Here is a 22,689-nt window from a genome sequence, read left to right on the forward strand (position 1 = left end):
CAAAATTTTACAAATTTGACACTTTTGCTTCTTCGGAGGCTATTTTTGGGAGAAAGGTGCTTCAGGCAGTGGTTCCTTCTGTTTAAGGTTCCTGCCTTGTCCCTCCCTTCATCCGTGTACTTTAGCTTTGTTATTGGTATTCCATAAGTAATGGATGACCCGTGGACTGACTACACTTAACAAGAGAAAACATAATTTATGCTTACCTGATAAATTTATTTCTCTTGTAGTGTAGTCAGTCCACGGCCCGCCCTGTCTTTAAGGCAGATCTAAATTTTAATTAAACTCCAGTCACCACTGCACCCTATGGTTTCTCCTTTCTCGTCTGGTTTTTTTCGAATGACTGAATATGACATGTGAGGGGAGGAGCTATATAGCAGCTCTGCTTGGGTGATCCTCTTGCAGCTTCCTGTTAGGAAGAGATATATTCCATAAGTAATGGATGACCCGTGGACTGACTACACTACAAGAGAAATAAATTTATCAGGTAAGCATAAATTATGTTTTCCCAACAGTAAGGAATGAAGCCGTGGACTTAAATTATGTTTTTATGATCAAAAGAGAGATTGCGAGCTGTGTACATTCTGCCGTTAGGAATGGGGTGATTAATAATGATACAGCAAGGTTTATATTAGATTCTGAGGACATTACACCTGTCCTCTATACCCTCCCCAAGGTTCACAAAAATTTAGAGGCCACCCCCCCCCCCCCCCCCGGGCACCACATTGTGGCAGGTATGAGTTCCATACTTTCTAAGGTATCTGTATATTTGGATAGGGTATTGAGAGCTTTTGTAAATTCAAATTCATATATTAAAGATACGGGTGACTTTTTAGTTATACAGGGTTTGCCTATTGAGAGTACTAAGAGCATTTTATTTAGCCTTGATGTGACATCATTGTATACTTCTATTACTCATGAGGCTGGTATTGGAGCGGTGGGGAGAATGAGTCGGGATGATAGATATACTCCTTTACAAAATGACTTTATTTTACAGTTGTTAAATATTGTCATGAGTTGCAATTACTTCCTGTAGGACCATTATTACCTACAGCTCCAAGGTACGGCCATGGGTTCCAATGTCGCCCCTACATACGCCAACTCTATATGAATGTCTTTAAGGAATACTTTGTATATATCCATCCGTTATTTTTATTGTATGGCACCACCTGTTGGCGATTTATAGATGACATTTTTGGCATGTGGCTGGGCGACATTGGAACCCTGGAGAAATTTGTGAATGATTTGGACTCTGCAATTCATCACTTCAGGTTTAAATTGGTTTCTAGTGAAGAGAGTGTGTTTTTTTGGACACAAGGGTTTTTAAAAATACCCATGGTCTTGTAGTTGATCTACATAAGAAAGAAACAGACTGTAATACTCTTCTTTACTATACCAGTGCTCCCCCCCCCTCTTTGATTAGATCCCTCCCTAGGAGCAAACTCTTGAGAGTACGGCGTATTGTGTCTGACACTGGTCCAGTTAAACTGAGATTGGTTGAGCTATCAAAGAAAGGGGTTATCCAACTGAATTAATACAAAGAAAAATTGATAATGTTTTGGAAAATCCCTAGGCAATCTCTGTTGGAACAAAAAGAGGCTAGGGCTAAGAAAAATTCAAATAGATTGGTATTTGTTAGCCAGTATTCCCAATTAAGTAATAAAATTTGTAAAATCATTTTTAAACACTGGCATATATTGCAGACATGTAATCCTGAAGTTAAGGAATTTAGAGAACTTCCAATGCCTGCCTATAGAAGGGGCAGGAATCTGAAAGGTGAGCTGGTGCGTGTTGATATTGGCCCTTCAAATAAAAAAGCCTTGGTCCAGGGTTATATTGGTAAGAGGAATTTGGGCAGCTTCCCCTGCCTTAGCTACTCTAATTGTAATAGCATAATTAAAGGTCCTACTTTCTGTCATTCAAGTACAGTAAAGAAATGTGAACTTAGAGGACACTTTACCTGTAATACTGAGTTTGCGGTTTATTATATTAAATGCCCATGTGGTCTAGGGTACGTTGGCGAGACCACTGGCACTGTCTGTGAACGCATTAATCAACATAAGAGCAATAAAAGAACCAAGAAGACAGATGCACCAGTAGCAAATCACTTTTCTCCAACATAGGTGTGTCCGGTCCACGGCGTCATCCTTACTTGTGGGATATTCTCTTCCCCAACAGGAAATGGCAAAGAGCCCAGCAAAGCTGGTCACATGATCCCTCCTAGGCTCCGCCTACCCCAGTCATTCTCTTTGCCGTTGTACAGGCAACATCTCCACGGAGATGGCTTAGAGTTTTTTAGTGTTTAACTGTAGTTTTTATTATTCAATCAAGAGTTTGTTATTTTAAAATAGTGCTGGTATGTACTATTTACTCTGAAACAGAAAAGAGATGAAGATTTCTGTTTGTATGAGGAAAATGATTTTAGCAACCGTTACTAAAATCCATGGCTGTTCCACACAGGACTGTTGAGAGGAATTAACTTCAGTTGGGGGAACAGTGAGCAGTCTTTTGCTGCTTGAGGTATGACACATTCTAACAAGACGATGTAATGCTGGAAGCTGTCATTTTCCCTATGGGATCCGGTAAGCCATTTTTATTCACACAGTAAATAAGGGCTTCACAAGGGCTTATTAAGACTGTAGACATTTTCTGGGCTAAATCGATCATATTTACACATATTTAGCCTTGAGGAATCATTTAATCTGGGTATTTTTTGTAAAATAATATCGGCAGGCACTGTTTTAGACACTTTATTCTATTGGGGCTTTCCCTAATCATAGTCAGAGCCTCATTTTCGCGCCGGTATGGCGCACTTGTTTTTGAGAACAGCATGACATGCAGCTGCATGTGTGTGGAGCTCTGATACATAGAAAAGTCTTTCTGAAGGCATTATTTGGTATCGTATTCCCCTTTGGGCTTGGTTGGGTCTCAGCAAAGCAGATTCCAGGGACTGTAAAGGGGTTAAATATAAAAACGGCTCCGGTTCCGTTATTTTAAGGGTTAAAGCTTCCAAATTTGGTGTGCAATACTTTTAAGGCTTTAAGACACTGTGGTGAAATTTTGGTGAATTTTGAACAATTCCTTCATACTTTTTCGCAATTGCAGTAATAAAGTGTGTTCAGTTTAAAATTTAAAGTGACAGTAACGGTTTTATTTTAAAACGTTTTTTGTGCTTTGTTATCAAGTTTATGCCTGTTTAACTTGTCTGAACTACCAGATAGATTGTGTTCTGACTGTGGGGAAGCCAAGGTTCCTTCTCATTTAAATAGATGTGATTTATGTCATAATAAATTTAGTAAAAATGATGCCCAAGATGATTCCTCAAGTGAGGGGAGTAAGCATGGTACTGCATCATCCCCTCCTTCGTCTACACCAGTTTTGCCCATACAGGAGGCCCCTAGTACATCTAGCGCGCCAATACTCCTTACTATGCAACAATTAACGGCTGTAATGGATAATTCTATCAAAAACATTTTAGCCAAAATGCCCACTTTTCAGCGAAAGCGCGACTGCTCTGTTTTAGAAAATACTGAAGAGCATGAGGCCGCTGCTGATATTGTTTCTGAAGGGCCCCTACACCAGTCTGAGGGGGCCAGGGAGGTTTTGTCTGAGGGAGAAATTTCAGATTCAGGAAAAATTTCTCAACAAGCTGAACCTGATGTGATTACTTTTAAATTTAAGTTGGAACATCTCCGCGCTCTGCTTAAGGAGGTGTTATCCAATTTGGATGATTGTGATTATCTGGTCATTCCAGAAACACTATGTAAAATGGACAAGTTCCTAGATGGCCACGGGGCCCCCCCGAAGCTTTTCCTATACTCAAGCGGGTGGCGTACATTGTTAATAAAGAATGGGACAGGCCCGGTGTACCTTTCGTACCTCCCCCCATATTTAAAAAATTGTTTCCTATAGTCGACCCCAGAAAGGACTTATGGCAGACAGTCCCCAAGGTCGAGGGGGCGGTTTCTACTCTAAACAAGCGCACCACTATACCCATAGAATAAAAAATTAGAAGGTTTGCTAAAAAAGATGTTTGTTCAGCAAGGTTACCTTCTACAACCAATTGCATGCATTGTCCCTGTCACTACAGCCGCGTGTTTCTGGTGCGATGAGCTAGAAAAGGCGATTATTAGTAATTCTTCTTCTTATGAGGAGATTATGGACAGAATTCGTGCTCTTAAATTGGCTAATTCTTTCACCCTAGACGCCACCTTGCAATTGGCTAGGTTAGCGGCGAAAAATTCTGGGTTTGCTATTGTGGCGCGCAGAGCGCTTTGGTTAAAATCTTGGTCAGCGGATGCGTCTTCCAAGAACAAATTGTTTGACATTCCTTTCAAGGGGAAAACACTGTTTGGCCCTGACTTGAAAGAGTTTTATCTCTGATATCACTGGGGGCAAGGGCCACGCCCTTCCTCAGAATAGGTCTTTCAAGGCCAAAAATAAACCTAATTTTCGTCCCTTTCGCAGAAAACGGACCAGCCCCAAGTGCTACGTCCTCTAAGCAGGAGGGTAATACTTCTCAAGCCAATCCAGCCTGGAGACCAAGGCAAGGCTGGAACAAAGGAAAGCAGGCCAAGAAACCTGCCACTGCTCCCAAGACAGCATGAGATGCGGGCCCCCGATCCGGGACCGGATTTGGTGGGGGGCAGACTCTCTCTCTTCACTCAGGCTTGGGCAAGAGATGTTCTGGATCCTTGGGCGCTAGAAATAGTCTTCCAAGGTTATCTTCTGGAAGTGATTCATCCTGGTTCCATTAAAGAACGAGGGGATGGGGTTCTACTCCAATCTGTTCGTAGTTCCCAAAAAAAGAGGGAACGTTCAGACCAATCTTAGATCTCAAGATCCTAAACAAGTTTCTCAAGGTTCCATCGTCCAAAATGGAAACCATTCGAACAATCCTTCCATCCAGGAAGGTCAATTCTTGACCACGGTGGATTTAAAGGATGCGTATCTACATATTCCTGTCCACAAGGAACATCATCGGTTCCTAAGGTTCGCATTCCTGGACAAGCATTACCAGTTCGTGGCGCTTCCTTTCGGATTAGCCACTGTTCCAAGGATTTTCACAAAGGTACTAGGGTCCCTTCTGGCGGTGCTAAGACCAAGGGGCATTGCTGTAGTACCTTACTTGGACGACATTCTGATTCAAGCGTCGTCCCTTCCTCAAGCAAAGGCTCACACGGACATAGTCCTGGCCTTTCTCAGATCTCACGGATGGTAAGTGAACGTGGAATAGAGTTCTCTATCTCCGTCGACAAGAGTTCCCTTCTTGGGAACAATAATAGACTCCTTAGAAATGAGGATTTTTCTGACAGAGACCAGAAAAACAAAACTTCTAAACTCTTGTCGGATACTTCCTTCCGTTCCTCTTCCTTCCATAGCACAGTGCATGGAAGTGATAGGTTTGATGGTAGCGGCAATGGACATAGTTCCTTTTGCGCGCATTCATCTAAGACCATTTCAATTGTGTATGCTCAGTCAGTGGAATGGGGACTATACAGACTTGTCTCCGAAGATACAAGTAAATCAGAGGACCAGAGACTCACTCCGTTGGTGGCTGTCCCTGGACAACCTGTCGCAAGGGGGTGACCTCCCGCGAGACCAGAGTGGGTCATTGTCACGACCGACGCCAGTCTGATGGGCTGGGGCGCGGGTCTGGGGATCCCTGAAAGCTCAGGGGTCTTTGGTCTCGGGAAGAATCTCTTCTACCGATAAATATTCTGGAACTGAGAGCGATATTCAATGCTCTCAAGGCTTGGCCTCAGCTAGCGAGGGCCAAGTTCATACGGTTTCAATCAGACAACATGACGACTGTTGCGTACATCAACCATCAGGGGGGAACAAGGAGTTCCCTGGCGATGGAAGAAGTGACCAAAATCATTCAATGGGCGGAGACTCGCTCCTGCCACCTGTCTGCAATCCACATCCCAGGAGTGGAAACTTGGGGAAGCGGATTTTCTGATTCGTCAGACATTGCATCCGGGGGTGTGGGAACTCCATCCGGAAATCTTTGCCCAAATCACTCAACTGTGGGGCATTCCAGACATGGATCTGATGGCCTCTCGTCAGAACTTCAAGGTTCCTTGCTACGGGTCCAGATCCAGGGATCCCAAGGCGACTCTAGTAGATGCACCTAGTAGCACCTTGGACCTTCAAACCTAGCTTATGTATTCCCGCCGTTTCCTCTCATCCCCAGGCTGGTAGCCAGGATCAATCAGGAGAGGGCGTAGGTGATCTTGATAGCTCCTGCGTAACCACGCAGGACTTGGTAGGCAGATCTGGTGAATATGTCATCGGCTTCACCATGGAAGCTACCTTTGAGACGAGACCTTCTTGTTCAAGGTCCGTTCGAACATCCGAATCTGGTCCTACTCCAGCTGACTGCTTGGAGATTGAACGCTTGATCTTATCAAAGCGAGGGTTCTCAGATTCTGTTATTGATACTCTTGTTCAGGCCAGAAAGCCTGTAACTAGAAAAATTTACCACAAAATATGGAAAAAATATATCTGTTGGTGTGAATCTAAAGGATTCCCTTGGGACAAGGTAAAGATTCCTAGGATTCTATCCTTTCTTCAAGAAGGATTGGAGAAAGGATTATCTGCAAGTTCCTTGAAGGGACAGATTTCTGCCTTGTCTGTGTTACTTCACAAAGAGCTGGCAGCTGTGCCAGATGTTCAAGCCTTTGTTCAGGCTCTGGTTAGAATCAAGCCTGTTTACAAACCTTTGACTCCTCCTTGGAGTCTCAACTTAGTTCTTTCAGTTCCTTCAGGGGGTTCCGGTTTGAACCCTTACATTCCGTTGATATTAAGTTATTATCTTGGAAAGTTTTGTTTTTGGCTGCAATTTCTTCCGCTAGAAGAGTTTCAGAATTATCTGCTCTGCAGTGTTCTCCTCCTTATCTGGTGTTCCATGCAGATAAGGTGGTTTTACGTACTAAACCTGGTTTTCCTTCCAAAAGTTGTTTCTAACAAAAACATTACCAGGAGATAGTCGTGCCTTCTTTGTGTCCGAAACCAGTTTCGAAGGAAGGAACGTTTGTTGCACAATTTGGATGTTGTTCGCGCTCTAAAATTCTATTTAGATGCTACAAAGGATTTTAGACAAACATCTTCCTTGTTTGTTGTTTATTCTGGTAACAGGAGAGGTCAAAAAGCAACTTCTACCTCTCTCTCTTTTTGGATTAAAAGCATCATCAGATTGGCTTACGAGACTGCCGGACGGCAGCCTCCTGAAAGGAATCACAGCTCATTCCACTAGGGCTGTGGCTTCCACATGGGCTTCAAGAACGAGGCTTCTGTTGATCAGATATGTAGGGCAGCGACTTGGTCTTCACTGCACACTTTTACCAAATTTTACAAGTTGATACTTTTGCTTCTTCTGAGGCTATTTTTTGGGAGAAAGGTTTTGCAAGCCGTGGTGCCTTCCATTTAGTGACCTGATTTGCTCCCTCCCTTCATCCGTGTCCTAAAGCTTTGGTATTGGTTTCCCACAAGTAAGGATGACGCCGTGGACCGGACACACCTATGTTGGAGAAAACAGAATTTATGTTTACCTGATAAATTACTTTCTCCACGGTGTGTCCGGTCCACGGCCCGCCCTGGTTTTTTTAATCAGGTCTGATAATTTATTTTCTTTAACTACAGTCACCACGGTATCATATGGTTTCTCCTATGCAAATATTCCTCCTTAACGTCGGGTCGAATGACTGGGGTAGGCGGAGCCTAGGAGGGATCATGTGACCAGCTTTGCTGGGCTCTTTGCCATTTCCTGTTGGGGAAGAGAATATCCCACAAGTAAGGATGACGCCGTGGACCGGACACACCGTTGGAGAAAGTATTTATCAGGTAAACATAAATTCTGTTTTTAACTGCTGGACATAATTGGATTTATCTTTATATCTGTAATAATAATGGGGTGTTATTTGAATTTTATGTACTATAAAACTCGAATTGGTTGTTGTTTTGCTTTAAGAGAATTGTTTCTACCCCTTCCTGTTTAGCCTTTATAATATTCACTATGTGTTGCTGTATATTTAAATGCTAAACCCACCTCATAAAACTATAAAGTATCCCATTCACTATATGGCAAAACAAAAACTATGTCCAAATTCCTATTCCTTATGTTACTTGCCCTTGCAAATGATGTGGGAGTCTAACTCTGGTCCCCCAACAAATTCCATTCCTAGCCTTCCAGCTTAAAAAGGAATCTCCTTTGTGCACTGTAATATCCGCAGCTTACTACCAAAAATCGATGCACTACAAGCTTGGTGTTTACAATACAAGCCCAAAATCATTGTGATCTCTGAATCATGGCTAACCTCAAAATACCTGACTCCATTGCAATACATGGGTATTCATAGCCATAGAAATGACAGAGCAAAGAGAGGAGGTGGCATTGTAATTTATGTTGACAATTCCACAAAGTACACCCCCTTACAAAAATCTAACTCTCCTGCCACCTTCGATTTCCTTTCTGGCACAATTGAGATCCCGTGCAGTAAATCAATCATTGTTGCAGGAATCTACCGCCCACCTAGCTCCACTGTGCATTCCCTTTCTGACATAGCACATCTCCTTAGTGAAACCATAGCTCAAAGCCCAAAAAGTGAAGTTTTGGTTTTTTGGAGATTTTAATATTGATTGGCTGAATCTAAAAATAATAGTTGTTGCTCTGTGTTTAGTCTTTGCAGCTAACGCAATTAATCTCCTCCCCAACTAGCATAAACATCAAAAGCCATAATCACACCCTGCTCGATTGGATTCTCTCCACCTCTCCCGACCGAATCCAGGAGGCAGGTGTTCTCCCTCACAATTTCAGTTTACCACTGCTTAGTGTACTGTGTGCGCAAAATAAAGGCAACTAAAACCTCTCCAAGGTTAAAATCACCAGATCCTTCAAAAAATTTCATCTTCAATCATTTCTAAATCACATCAAGAACATCCCCTGGCACAGATTAAACCTAATCCCAGATCTTGACTCTGCAGTTGAATTCTTTTAGATCAAACTCCTACAGTTTGGAATTTACATGCCCCGCTGCGTAAGGTAAGAGTAAAAGGAGCACATTTGAATTGAATCACAGCTGACCTCATTCAAATGTACCAGTTTTCGGGATTCATTGTGGTCAAGGTTCAAGCATACTGGCGCTATGAACGATCACTTTGTATATAGACAATCCAAAATATATGCACTAAAAAAACAAAATTGGCCAAGGCCCAATATATCTGTGAAAATCTGAACAATAACATATCAAGCCCTAGAAAGTTTTGGAAGCTCATAAATAACTTACAAACTCCACCAATCCTCTCCAAACCCTCCACTGTCAATGTGGACAACCAAACCTGCAACTCCCTTAGAAGTAGCAATGCCTTTAACAATTATTTTGTCTGATTCTCCACCACCCTGATTGACAAACTAATAAATGACACGCATCCTGAAGCTACAAATGTGGATCAGGCCCCCACTAAATCAGGAAAGACCCAATATAGAGGAAGTTCAAATTTAGACCTGTACCCATCAATGTCATTAAAAAAAAAACACCTTAATAACCTAAAAATGAAAAACCCAGTCTGGACCTGATCAAATCCCGAGCAATACTGTTGAAGCTTAGTGTGCCAGCAATTACTAAACCTGTCACAACCCTAATTAACAATATCTTGGTGTCTGGATACATACCCAAACTTTGGAAGACTGCAAGAGTAGTGCCTATCCATAAAAGTGGGGGAGATATACCTTGGTTTCTAACTATCGCCCAATATCATTGCTCCCAGTATTGTCAAAAATCTTAGAAAAAATGCGTCCATACGCAATTATTGAATATTACCAACAATCTAACTATTGACCCCTGATCAATCAGGTTTTCGTACAAATCACTCCACTCACAACTGCCCTCCTAAAACGACATCCAAACTGGAATGGAACAAGGAGACCTAACTGGAGCTATTTTCCTTGATTTTGCAAAGGCCTTTGACACAGTAGACCACGACTAACTACTGCTCAAATTAAAAAATGCAGGTATTAGTGATCATCTGGTTTTTGATCATATGTATCGGATCGATCACAATATGTCTCCATTTCTGACAGTGACTCCCTCCCTCTCCCAGTCACGTGTGGTGTTCCCCAAGGTTCCATTCTCGGTCCCCTACTATTCACATTATTTATAATGATCTGCCTAATGTCTGCAAATCCTCAACTGTACACATGTATGCAGATGACACGGTAATCTATGCAAACAATTCCGATCTGCCGCAGCTTGAAGCAGTGCTCCAAGACCAGTTCAGCAGAGTAGAAAAGTGGATCTCAAAAACAAACTCTTCCTAACACTGACAAAACTGTCACAATGATCTTTGGAACGGGACCTAAACTACACAAACTGCAAAATTCACATCTATGCATCAAAACAAAATCAAATTGCACACTGACCGCAGTCCAGTCTTTTAATACTTGGGTATGTTGTTAGACCCCCAATCTATCTTTTGGCCTCCATATAGAAAAACTGGCATCTTAAACTTATCCAAAAATAGGTGCCCTGTACAGAAACAAATCCTGCTCAGCCCTACTGTAAAGGAAAAGATTGTACAGCAAATGCTGATGCCAATCGTGGATTATGGGGCTGTAGTATATGCACCTGCACCGCAAACTCACCTTAATAAACTTAATACATTGTATAACTCATTCTGCCGCTTTGTGCTACAATGTAACTACAGGACCCACCATTGTGACATGCTAAAAGAACTAAACTGACTGTCGCTGGAATCCAGACGCACCCTCCATCTTTCCTGTAGTGATGTGAAGTTCGGTTCATCCTGATGAATCGGTTCATTTCGGACAGTTCGATTAACTGAATCCGGTTCATGAACCGATTCATCAGTTCACCTACTGATCACATGATGCGCTTGAGGGGCAGAGCAAGAAGAATCGCAGAATTCAGTACAGACGCAGCGATTCTGAATCATTTAGAATGAGTTCCTGAGTCACTGTGTCTGTACTGCTCTCTGGCTGCTTGTTGCTTCAGACCAAACCCCGATCCTGATGCCCTTGTCTCGCATTTTTTAACATAAAATAATAAACACACAACAACCCTAGGTTCAGTCACAATCGATGAATGTGGACCACATACTCCCTGTTGTCAGTTTATATATATATATATATATATATAATATATATATATATATATATAATCACCTCAAAACACATATCTACTAATAATTTTCCCCTGAAAATCATATATAAAGTTTAATCAATTTTAAACACAAATAATTACAACAATCTTAGACATTACAATTTAAGTTAGAACTTAAAAACCTGGGGGGGGTGGGGATCGGGCAGTTTCCCATTTACACTCAAGGTATATATTTTTATTTTTTTATTATTGTAATTTGTTCCAATGTATTCCACCAATAATTAATGTGTGTATCACAGAGCTTGTTAGTTGCTGTGCGTGTTTGAAATCAGTGTTACTGAATCACAGTTTACAGTGTACTGTTAAGCTCAGTGATTCCATAGCAGAAACCAGAGCTTATAACACATTGCTAATGAATCACTGAGTTAACAGTACACAGTGCACTGATGCAGTACACTGATTCAACAGCATGCTAATATGATCTAGAGTGAGGTCTCATAGCAGAAGCAGAGGTTATAACAGAGACCTCACTCTAGGATCATATTACATGCTGCCTGGTGGAACTGAACTGTTACAAACGAATCAGTTCAGCTCTGGGAACTGATTCATACAGTTCAGTAAAAGAACCAGTTTCAAATGAACGATTCGTTCATGAACTGCACATCACTACTTTCCCGTGCCTTGTGTTTAAAGCTTATCAGGGAAGCTCCCACCCTACCTGAGCAGAATGCACTCAACGGTTATTCCCCACCATCCTATAACCTCCGATCCAGTACCCCAGCACATTATTTAGCTTGCTCAATACAAAAAGAGAGCAGCTCGATCCTCCTTTTCCTGCAGTGCACCACAATTATGGAACGAGCCTCCCTCACACTTTCAAACCTTCCCCATGCCTAATATCCTTTAAGAGATCCCTCTCTACATATCTCAAAACAGAATGCACCTGTCATTGTTGATTATATATTTCCTACCTGTTCTATGTTAAATTTTTGTGCATATATTGTGTATTATTATTGTTTTTTTTATTTTATTGTACCCATTGTATCAATGCAATGTTTTGTGTACCCAGGACATACTTGAAAACAAGAGAAATCTCAATGTATCTTTCCTGGTAAAATATTTTATAAATAAATAATAGATAAAATGTGTAAGCCCACTAGGTGGCAGTAATATAGGTATGTCAGGTTTATTAGGGGTGTGGTTTAGAGAGGTTTTTAAGGCATGATCATTTCCGGTTGTACCCATACTTGACTAAGGACTAGCTTTCGAAAACGTATGATTTGTGGTCTGGCTGTATGAGCTGAATAAATCCTGTTAACGAGACTGTGGGTGCCGCTCTTTCTTGTTCGTGATTGATTTCTGGGGTGTTGTGCATAACCCTTTGAGCTGGCACACTTCTCCAGCTCCCAGTTGCTGGAAAGTTTGGACTGATAATACTCCAGATTATAGGCATTTGTATGAGATCTTGTCCTTTGGGCTTGGCGTGTTTTGATATTAACTCAGTTTTAGTTCTGACCAACCCCAGTTGGAGTATTATTGAATTTACATAAATAAATGTTGCACTTCCATTTAGCTCGACTACACCCCATACATTAGATATACTAAAACAGTTAAAAGATGTGTAAAGTTGCACTATAATGTGATAGAAGGATGGCGTAGTAGAGACGTTTCTTGGTCTAAAAAAAAAAAAAAAAGTCACTATTGACAATGGTATTTGTACTTCATAGCAGCAGATGTGAATCCTCTACTTGTGGGCAGAGGAAGGCAGCAGTATGAGAATTTACAGCATACTTTTATAGTACATTAAAGGACAGTCTAGTAAAAAATAAACTTTCCTGATTCAGATAGGGCATGTCATTTTAAACAACTTTCCAGTTTACTTTTATCATTCATTTTGCTTTGTACTCTTGGTATTCTAAGTTGAAAGCTAAACCTAGGTAGGCTCATATGCTAATTTGTAAGCCCTTGAAGGCTTGATTGTCACACCTACATATTATCTTGGTGAAAAAGCTCTGTACAGTAAAAGCTTGTGCATTTTACAATCTTTCTACAGATGTATTAGAGAATGATTCCAGTGCTACTTTATAAGTGAATAGTTTTAGACTATGGTTACAGTGGGTGTTGTGTGTGTGATGCACATATTACATTGTTCTGTTGTTTTCAGAGGGGTTTCAGTCCTGGATGTGGCGAGGCCTCACGTTTCTACTACCGTTCCTATTCTTTGGCCATGTAAGTATGAGGGATTGGACATTCACTATTTATGTACTAAGCAATAAGTGACCTGTGTTTTGTATCTAATAAACATGTGTGCACTTTTGACCCCCTGAAATGTAAATGATTAAAATAAATAAACTATCTATATATTGGAATGTCCCTTCTTGAGGTGTAAAGATGGAGACATTGTGTGGTACCTGAAAGCCTGTGCAGTGGAAACCTAATTTAGTTGTCCCCAATTTGTAGGGAATGAGGCACTAAAGGGACATTAACCCCCCTCATTTCTTTCTTTGGGATATAGGGCAATGCTACCTGGTCCTTTATGCTGTGCTTTTCCTGTGCACTGGAGCTAAGGGAAACTCACACTGCCTAATTATAGCTGCAATTATTAAAGGGGTTAAATAGTAAAACACTGATTGTATTTACCCTGAAGAGAATCATTTTTGTATTTTCTTGTTTTAACAAAAATGCTTAGCTTCTCATATGCTAAAATGTTAGCTTCTCATATGCTGCTTGTGCAGCACTGTCTGCTTATAGAGTCACTGGTACACCTTGTATTGTCACATAGAAATAGTTTTTTCAAGGCAGAAAAGGACTATAGGCCAACAAGTCTTTTGTTATTGCTTGGTCTGTGTCATGCAAGGCACTGTGTATTGTTTGAATGCTGACCCACAGTGCATGTGCAGCATATGTGTGTATGCCCCTGAAACAGCTTTTACTGGCAACGTTTTGTTTACTAAAATATACATATACTATAAAAATATTTATATTCAAAAACTGACATGCACTCTTTTTAGTTTAACTATGATTTCCCTTTGATTACAACCTGTGTATGGCGGTTGTTAAAGTCTGAGATGTTCCAGTTAAAACCTTCTGTTTATTTAGTCAAGTACAGTAATAAACATGTTATCAGTACAGCTCATGTTATGACAATATAGTTACAGCAGCCACACCTGACACATTACTAGGAACCTGCAAACACTATAAACCTGCTGTATATCTGTATTGAGATAAAATGAACTGTATCAGCCCTTCTTACATAATATGGTAAACAAATCACAAGTTCATAGAGTGAACCCATATTAAAACAGTGCATATGAGGTATTACTATAACTCTGCTGTACTAGAGCTTCACTGGATATTTAGACTTCTTAACACTGTTTTATGTAATTGGGTAAACTGTGGAAAGGTAATTAGTAATTGTCTCCATTTTGTTTTTCTCTATCACAGTAAAGGGGAAAAAAGAGGAAAATAGAATGTGTGACTAAAAAAATAGTCCTTTTCTCCAACATAGGTGTGTCCGGTCCACGGCGTCATCCTTACTTGTGGGATATTCTCTTCCCCAACAGGAAATGGCAAAGAGCCCAGCAAAGCTGGTCACATGATCCCTCCTAGGCTCCGCCTACCCCAGTCATTCTCTTTGCCGTTGTACAGGCAACATCTCCACGGAGATGGCTTAGAGTTTTTTAGTGTTTAACTGTAGTTTTTATTATTCAATCAAGAGTTTGTTATTTTGAAATAGTGCTGGTATGTACTATTTACTCAGAAACAGAAAAGAGATGAAGATTTCTGTTTGTATGAGGAAAATGATTTTAGCAACCGTCACTAAAATCCATGGCTGTTCCACACAGGACTGTTGAGAGCAATTAACTTCAGTTGGGGGAACAGTGAGCAGTCTCTTGCTGCTTGAGGTCTGACACATTCTAACAAGACGATGTAATGCTGGAAGCTGTCATTTTCCCTATGGGATCCGGTAAGCCATGTTTATTACGATCGTAAATAAGGGCTTCACAAGGGCTTATTAAGACTGTAGACTTTTTCTGGGCTAAATCGATTCATTATTAACACATATTTAGCCTTGAGGAATCATTTTATTTGGGTATTTTGATATAATAATATCGGCAGGCACTGTTTTAGACACCTTATTCTTTAGGGGCTTTCCCAAAGCATAGGCAGAGCCTCATTTTCGCGCCGGTGTTGCGCACTTGTTTTTGAGAGGCATGGCATGCAGTCGCATGTGAGAGGAGCTCTGATACTTAGAAAAGACTTCTGAAGGCGTCATTTGGTATCGTATTCCCCTTTGGGCTTGGTTGGGTCTCAGCAAAGCAGATACCAGGGACTGTAAAGGGGTTAAAGTTCAAAACGGCTCCGGTTCCGTTATTTTAAGGGTTAAAGCTTCCAAATTTGGTGTGCAATACTTTTAAGGCTTTAAGACACTGTGGTGAAAATTTGGTGAATTTTGAACAATTCCTTCATGTTTTTTCGCAATTGCAGTAATAAAGTGTGTTCAGTTTAAAATTTAAAGTGACAGTAACGGTTTTATTTTAAAACGTTTTTTGTACTTTGTTATCAAGTTTATGCCTGTTTAACATGTCTGAACTACCAGATAGACTGTGTTCTGAATGTGGGGAAGCCAGAATTCCTATTCATTTAAATAAATGTGATTTATGTGACAATGACAATGATGCCCAAGATGATTCCTCAAGTGAGGGGAGTAAGCATGGTACTGCATCATTCCCTCCTTCGTCTACACGAGTCTTGCCCACTCAGGAGGCCCCTAGTACATCTAGCGCGCCAATACTCCTTACTATGCAACAATTAACGGCTGTAATGGATAATTCTGTCAAAAACATTTTAGCCAAAATGAACACTTATCAGCGTAAGCGCGACTGCTCTGTTTTAGATACTGAAGAGCATGACGACGCTGATAATAATGTTTCTGAAGGGCCCCTAACCCAGTCTGATGGGGCCAGGGAGGTTTTGTCTGAGGGAGAAATTACTGATTCAGGGAACATTTCTCAACATGCTGAACCTGATGTGATTACATTTAAATTTAAGTTGGAACATCTCCGCATTCTGCTTAAGGAGGTATTATCCACTCTGGATGATTGTGACAAGTTGGTCATCCCAGAGAAACTATGTAAAATGGACAAGTTCCTAGAGGTGCCGGGGCTCCCAGAAGCTTTTCCTATACCCAAGCGGGTGGCGGACATTGTTAATAAAGAATGGGAAAGGCCCGGTATTCCTTTCGTCCCTCCCCCCATATTTAAAAAATTGTTTCCTATGGTCGACCCCAGAAAGGACTTATGGCAGACAGTCCCCAAGGTCGAGGGAGCGGTTTCCACTTTAAACAAACGCACCACTATACCCATAGAGGATAGTTGTGCTTTCAAAGATCCTATGGATAAAAAATTAGAAGGTTTGCTTAAAAAGATGTTTGTTCAGCAGGGTTACCTTCTACAACCAATTTCATGCGTTGTCCCTGTCGCTACAGCCGCATGTTTCTGGTTCGATGAGCTGATAAAGGCGGTCGATAGTGATTCTCCTCCTTATGAGGAGATTATGGACAGAATCAATGCTCTCAAATTGGCTAATTCTTTTACCCTAGACGCCACTTTGCAATTGGCTAGGTTAGCGGCTAAGAATTCTGGGTTTGCTATTGTGGCGCGCAGAGCGCTTTGGTTGAAATCTTGGTCGGCTGATGCGTCTTCCAAGAACAAGCTACTTAACATTCCTTTCAAGGGGAAAACGCTGTTTGGCCCTGACTTGAAAGAGATTATCTCTGATATCACTGGGGGTAAGGGCCACGCCCTTCCTCAGGATCGGCCTTTCAAGGCAAAAAATAAACCTAATTTTCGTCCCTTTCGTAGAAACGGACCAGCCCAAAGTGCTACGTCCTCTAAGCAAGAGGGTAATACTTCTCAAGCCAAGCCAGCTTGGAGACCAATGCAAGGCTGGAACAAGGGAAAGCAGGCCAAGAAACCTGCCACTGCTACCAAGACAGCATGAAATGTTGGCCCCCGATCCGGGACCGGATCTGGTGGGGGGCAGACTCTCTCTCTTCGCTCAGGCTTGGGCAAGAGATGTTCTGGATCCTTGGGCGCTAGAAATAGTCTCCCAAGGTTATCTTCTGGAATTCAAGGGGCTTCCCCCAAGGGGGAGGTTCCACAGGTCTCAGTTGTCTTCAGACCACATAAAAAGACAGGCATTCTTACATTGTGTAGAAGACCTGTTAAAAATGGGAGTGATTCATCCTGTTCCATTAAGAGAACAAGGGATGGGGTTCTACTCCAATCCGTTCATAGTTCCCAAAAAAGAGGGAACGTTCAGACCAATCTTAGATCTCAAGATCTTAAACAAGTTTCTCAAGGTTCCATCGTTCAAGATGGAAACCATTCGAACTATTCTTCCTTCCATCCAGGAAGGTCAATTCATGACCACGGTGGATTTAAAGGATGCGTATCTACATATTCCTATCCACAAGGAACATCATCGGTTCCTAAGGTTCGCATTCCTGGACAAGCATTACCAGTTCGTGGCGCTTCCTTTCGGATTAGCCACTGCTCCAAGGATTTTCACAAAGGTACTAGGGTCCCTTCTAGCTGTGCTAAGACCAAGGGGCATTGCTGTAGTACCTTATTTGGACGACATTCTGATTCAAGCGTCGTCCCTTCCTCAAGCAAAGGCTCACACGGACATAGTCCTGGCCTTTCTCAGATCTCACAGATGGAAAGTGAACGTGGAAAAGAGTTCTCTATCTCCGTCAACAAGGGTTCCCTTCTTGGGAACAATAATAGACTCCTTAGAAATGAGGATATTTCTGACAGAGGCCAGAAAAACAAAGCTTCTAGACTCTTGTCGGATACTTCATTCCGTTCCTCTTCCTTCCATAGCTCAGTGCATGGAAGTGATCGGGTTGATGGTAGCGGCAATGGACATAGTTCCTTTTGCGCGCATTCATCTAAGACCATTACAACTGTGCATGCTCAGTCAGTGGAATGGGGATTATACAGACTTGTCTCCGAAGATACAAGTAAATCAGAGGACCAGAGACTCACTCCGTTGGTGGCTGTCCCTGGACAACCTGTCACAAGGGATGACATTCCGCAGACCAGAGAGGGTCATTGTCACGACCGACGCCAGTCTGATGGGCTGGGGCGCGGTCTGGGGATCCCTGAAAGCTCAGGGTCTTTGGTCTCGGGAAGAATCTCTTCTACCGATAAATATTCTGGAACTGAGAGCGATATTCAATGCTCTCAAGGCTTGGCCTCAGCTAGCGAGGGCCAAGTTCATACGGTTTCAATCAGACAACATGACAACTGTTGCGTACATCAACCATCAGGGGGGAACAAGGAGTTCCCTAGCGATGGAAGAAGTGACCAAAATCATTCTATGGGCGGAGTCTCACTCCTGCCACCTGTCCGCTATCCACATCCCAGGAGTGGAAAATTGGGAAGCGGATTTTCTGAGTCGTCAGACATTGCATCCGGGGGAGTGGGAACTCCATCCGGAAATCTTTGCCCAAGTCACTCAGCTGTGGGGCATTCCAGACATGGATCTGATGGCCTCTCGTCAGAACTTCAAAGTTCCTTGCTACGGGTCCAGATCCAGGGATCCCAAGGCGGCTCTAGTGGATGCACTAGTAGCACCTTGGACCTTCAAACTAGCTTATGTGTTCCCGCCGTTTCCTCTCATCCCCAGGCTGGTAGCCAGGATCAATCAGGAGAGGGCGTCGGTGATCTTGATAGCTCCTGCGTGGCCACGCAGGACTTGGTATGCAGATCTGGTGAATATGTCATCGGCTCCACCTTGGAAGCTACCTTTGAGACGAGACCTTCTTGTTCAGGGTCCGTTCGAACATCCGAACCTGGTTTCACTCCAGCTGACTGCTTGGAGATTGAACGCTTGATCTTATCGAAGCGAGGGTTCTCAGATTCTGTTATCGATACTCTTGTTCAGGCCAGAAAGCCTGTAACTAGAAAGATTTACCACAAAATTTGGAAAAAATATATCTGTTGGTGTGAATCTAAAGGATTCCCTTGGGACAAGGTTAAGATTCCTAAGATTCTATCCTTCCTTCAAGAAGGATTGGAAAAAGGATTATCTGCAAGTTCCCTGAAGGGACAGATTTCTGCCTTGTCTGTGTTACTTCACAAAAAGCTGGCAGCTGTGCCAGATGTTCAAGCCTTTGTTCAGGCTCTGGTTAGAATTAAGCCTGTTTACAAACCTTTGACTCCTCCTTGGAGTCTCAATTTAGTTCTTTCAGTTCTTCAGGGGGTTCCGTTTGAACCCTTACATTCCGTTGATATTAAGTTATTATCTTGGAAAGTTTTGTTTTTAGTTGCAATTTCTTCTGCTAGAAGAGTTTCAGAATTATCTGCTCTGCAGTGTTCTCCTCCTTATCTGGTGTTCCATGCAGATAAGGTGGTTTTACGTACTAAACCTGGTTTTCTTCCAAAAGTTGTTTCTAACAAAAACATTAACCAGGAGATTATCGTACCTTCTCTGTGTCCGAAACCAGTTTCAAAGAAGGAACGTTTGTTGCACAATTTGGATGTTGTTCACGCTCTAAAATTCTATTTAGAAGCTACAAAGGATTTTAGACAAACATCTTCCTTGTTTGTTGTTTATTCCGGTAAAAGGAGAGGTCAAAAAGCAACTTCTACCTCTCTCTCTTTTTGGATTAAAAGCATCATCAGATTGGCTTACGAGACTGCCGGACGGCAGCCTCCCGAAAGAATCACAGCTCATTCCACTAGGGCTGTGGCTTCCACATGGGCCTTCAAGAACGAGGCTTCTGTTGATCAGATATGTAGGGCAGCGACTTGGTCTTCACTGCACACTTTTACCAAATTTTACAAGTTTGATACTTTTGCTTCTTCTGAGGCTATTTTTGGGAGAAAGGTTTTGCAAACCGTGGTGCCTTCCATTTAGGTGACCTGATTTGCTCCCTCCCTTCATCCGTGTCCTAAAGCTTTGGTATTGGTTCCCACAAGTAAGGATGACGCCGTGGACCGGACACACCTATGTTGGAGAAAACAGAATTTATGTTTACCTGATAAATTACTTTCTCCAACGGTGTGTCCGGTCCACGGCCCGCCCTGGTTTTTTTAATCAGGTCTGATAATTTATTTTCTTTAACTACAGTCACCACGGTACCATATGGTTTCTCCTATGCAAATATTCCTCCTTAACGTCGGTCGAATGACTGGGGTAGGCGGAGCCTAGGAGGGATCATGTGACCAGCTTTGCTGGGCTCTTTGCCATTTCCTGTTGGGGAAGAGAATATCCCACAAGTAAGGATGACGCCGTGGACCGGACACACCGTTGGAGAAAGTAATTTATCAGGTAAACATAAATTCTGTTTTTACTGTTTTTGTAAATAAAGAGCGAGACTAATGTGATGGTGGTGCAGCCTTTATAACAGATTAGAAATAGGGTGACCAAGGGCGCGTTAACAGCCATCATGTTCTTTATGTTATGCTGTATTGCTCCCTGCCTTTTGTTTGTGATCTGTAAAGTCTTTATTTAATGCTAAGGGAGAGCACCAGGTTTATTCATGTAATAAACAATCCAAGAGAGAGTACATTTTATACCCCTTGTTCTTTATCAAGTTGTCTTCATCTGTATATAAGATCCCAAACTAAGGAACGTGCTCTGGGGCTAAACAGGAGGACAATGTGTAAGGGTTTAGAAAGAAGCTTCTATTTAAGCTAAAACCCAACACTCACATGTAGTTAATATTGTACCAATGCTGTCATTTGCATACTCATAATTACCTTTATATTTTCTTCAGTTTTGGCAGTTGTATAACTCAATTACACTTTTTGGGCTGTCCAGACATGAATCCTGCAAGGAATGGCAGGTGAGTTACACGTTATTGCCTCTTCACTTGGTGACTTGCAATAGGCACACAAACCAACTGATATAATAGTGATATGCAGGTATGAGTGATTAATCAGACTGTTACAGTATTGAGTGAATCACTTGGTGACTTGCAATAGGCACACAAACCAACTGATATAATAGTGATTTGTAGGTATGAGTGATTAATCAGACTGTTACAGTATTGAGTGAATCACTTGGTGACTTGCAATAGGCACACAAACCAACTGATATAATAGTGATTTGTAGGTATGAGTGATTAATCAGACTGTTACAGTATTGAGTGAATCACTTGACGGCTTTATCAGTGGCGGTGTCTGCATAAAAACAGAGGAGCGGCTGCAGTTTCTGCAGGATTTATGGCACACCTGTGTAAGCCAAACACATTAAATAGCAACTGAAACAAGTGCCATTGTAAAATAAGGTGTGTCCTGTGTGCAGCTGTAACACTGTACAGCACATCTTTATGTAGATACTTAAATATTACTACTTCTATCATCTTAAAGGGCCAAGAAACCCAACATTTTTCTTTCATGATTCAAATAGAAAATAACTTTTTTAAACAACATTCCAATTTACTTCTATAATTTAATTTGGCTTAATTCTTCAGATATCCTTGTCAAAGAAATAGAACTGCACATGGGTGAGACAATGATATGAGGCATTTATGTGCAGCCACCAACCAGAAGTTGCTGAGCCTATTTAGATATGATCTTTAACAAAGGATATCAAGAGCATTAATCAAATTGGATAATAAAAGTAAATTGGAAAGTTGTTTAAAATCGCATCCTCTTTCTAAATCATGAAAAAAAGGGATTTATGTCCCTTTAAAGGGACATTACGGTCAAAATTTAAATGCAAATAAATTGCATATTTAAATCGAAACATAATTGCAATATACATGTATTGACAAAAAGGCTTCTAATAAAAGCTATCACTTTTTTTAGTGTTAACATCTATCTCTGCATGTGCTTGTGACACATAGCTATGTATTCTGTATGCACCAACATTTTAAATACTGCAGCTGCTCAGAGAACCAGTAGGACTTGTATCATGTCAGTAATTAACAAATTGAGTCATTACCAGGTGATACAAGCAGATTACTCTCTGCACGGAGCATACTTAAATACACTTTTGAAACCGCTATAGCTTCTACTAGAATAATTTCTCTTACAAGGTGTATCCAGTCCACGGATTCATCCTTACTTGTGGGATATTCTCATTCCCTACAGGAAGTGGCAAAGAGAGCACACAGCAGAGCTGTCCATATAGCTCCCCCTCAGGCTCCGCCCCCCCAGACATTCTCCATGCCGCTCTAACAAGTAGCATCTCCACGGGAGGGTAAAGTGAATGTGGTGTTAGATTTGTAGTTTTTATTTCTTCAATCAAAAGTTTGTTATTTTAAAATAGTGCCGGTTTGTACTATTTACTCTGTGGCAGAAAGTGATGAAGATTTCTGCTGAGAGGAAAACGATTTTAGCATGTTGTAACTAAAATCCATTGCTGTTCCCACACAGGACTGATGAGTACCAGAAAACTTCAGTTGGGGGGATCAGTTTGCAGGCTTAACTGCTATAAGGTATGTTCAGTCATCTTTTTTCTAGTCAAGACTTAGTAATGCTAGAAGACTGACAAGAATCCCCATGTGGGGAAGGCTAAGCCATATTCTGAGACTTAGTATAGAAGGAAG

The 22,689-nt window shown here is 41.6% G+C and overlaps 1 protein-coding gene across 1 annotated transcript in view; it reads left to right on the forward strand.

Annotated features, from left to right (window-relative positions):
• The window catches only part of TMEM120B (transmembrane protein 120B), a 195,811-nt gene that overhangs the window by 153,890 nt on the left and 19,232 nt on the right, over window positions 1-22,689 (forward strand). Inside the window, exons 10-11 of the mRNA XM_053701749.1 lie at window positions 13,285-13,349; window positions 20,911-20,979. Of these exons, the coding sequence (XP_053557724.1) occupies window positions 13,285-13,349; window positions 20,911-20,979 (134 nt within the window). The remainder of the gene's footprint in view (window positions 1-13,284; window positions 13,350-20,910; window positions 20,980-22,689) is intronic.

Source organism: Bombina bombina, chromosome 2, assembly GCF_027579735.1.
Source record: "Bombina bombina isolate aBomBom1 chromosome 2, aBomBom1.pri, whole genome shotgun sequence".
Lineage (NCBI taxonomy): Eukaryota > Metazoa > Chordata > Amphibia > Anura > Bombinatoridae > Bombina > Bombina bombina.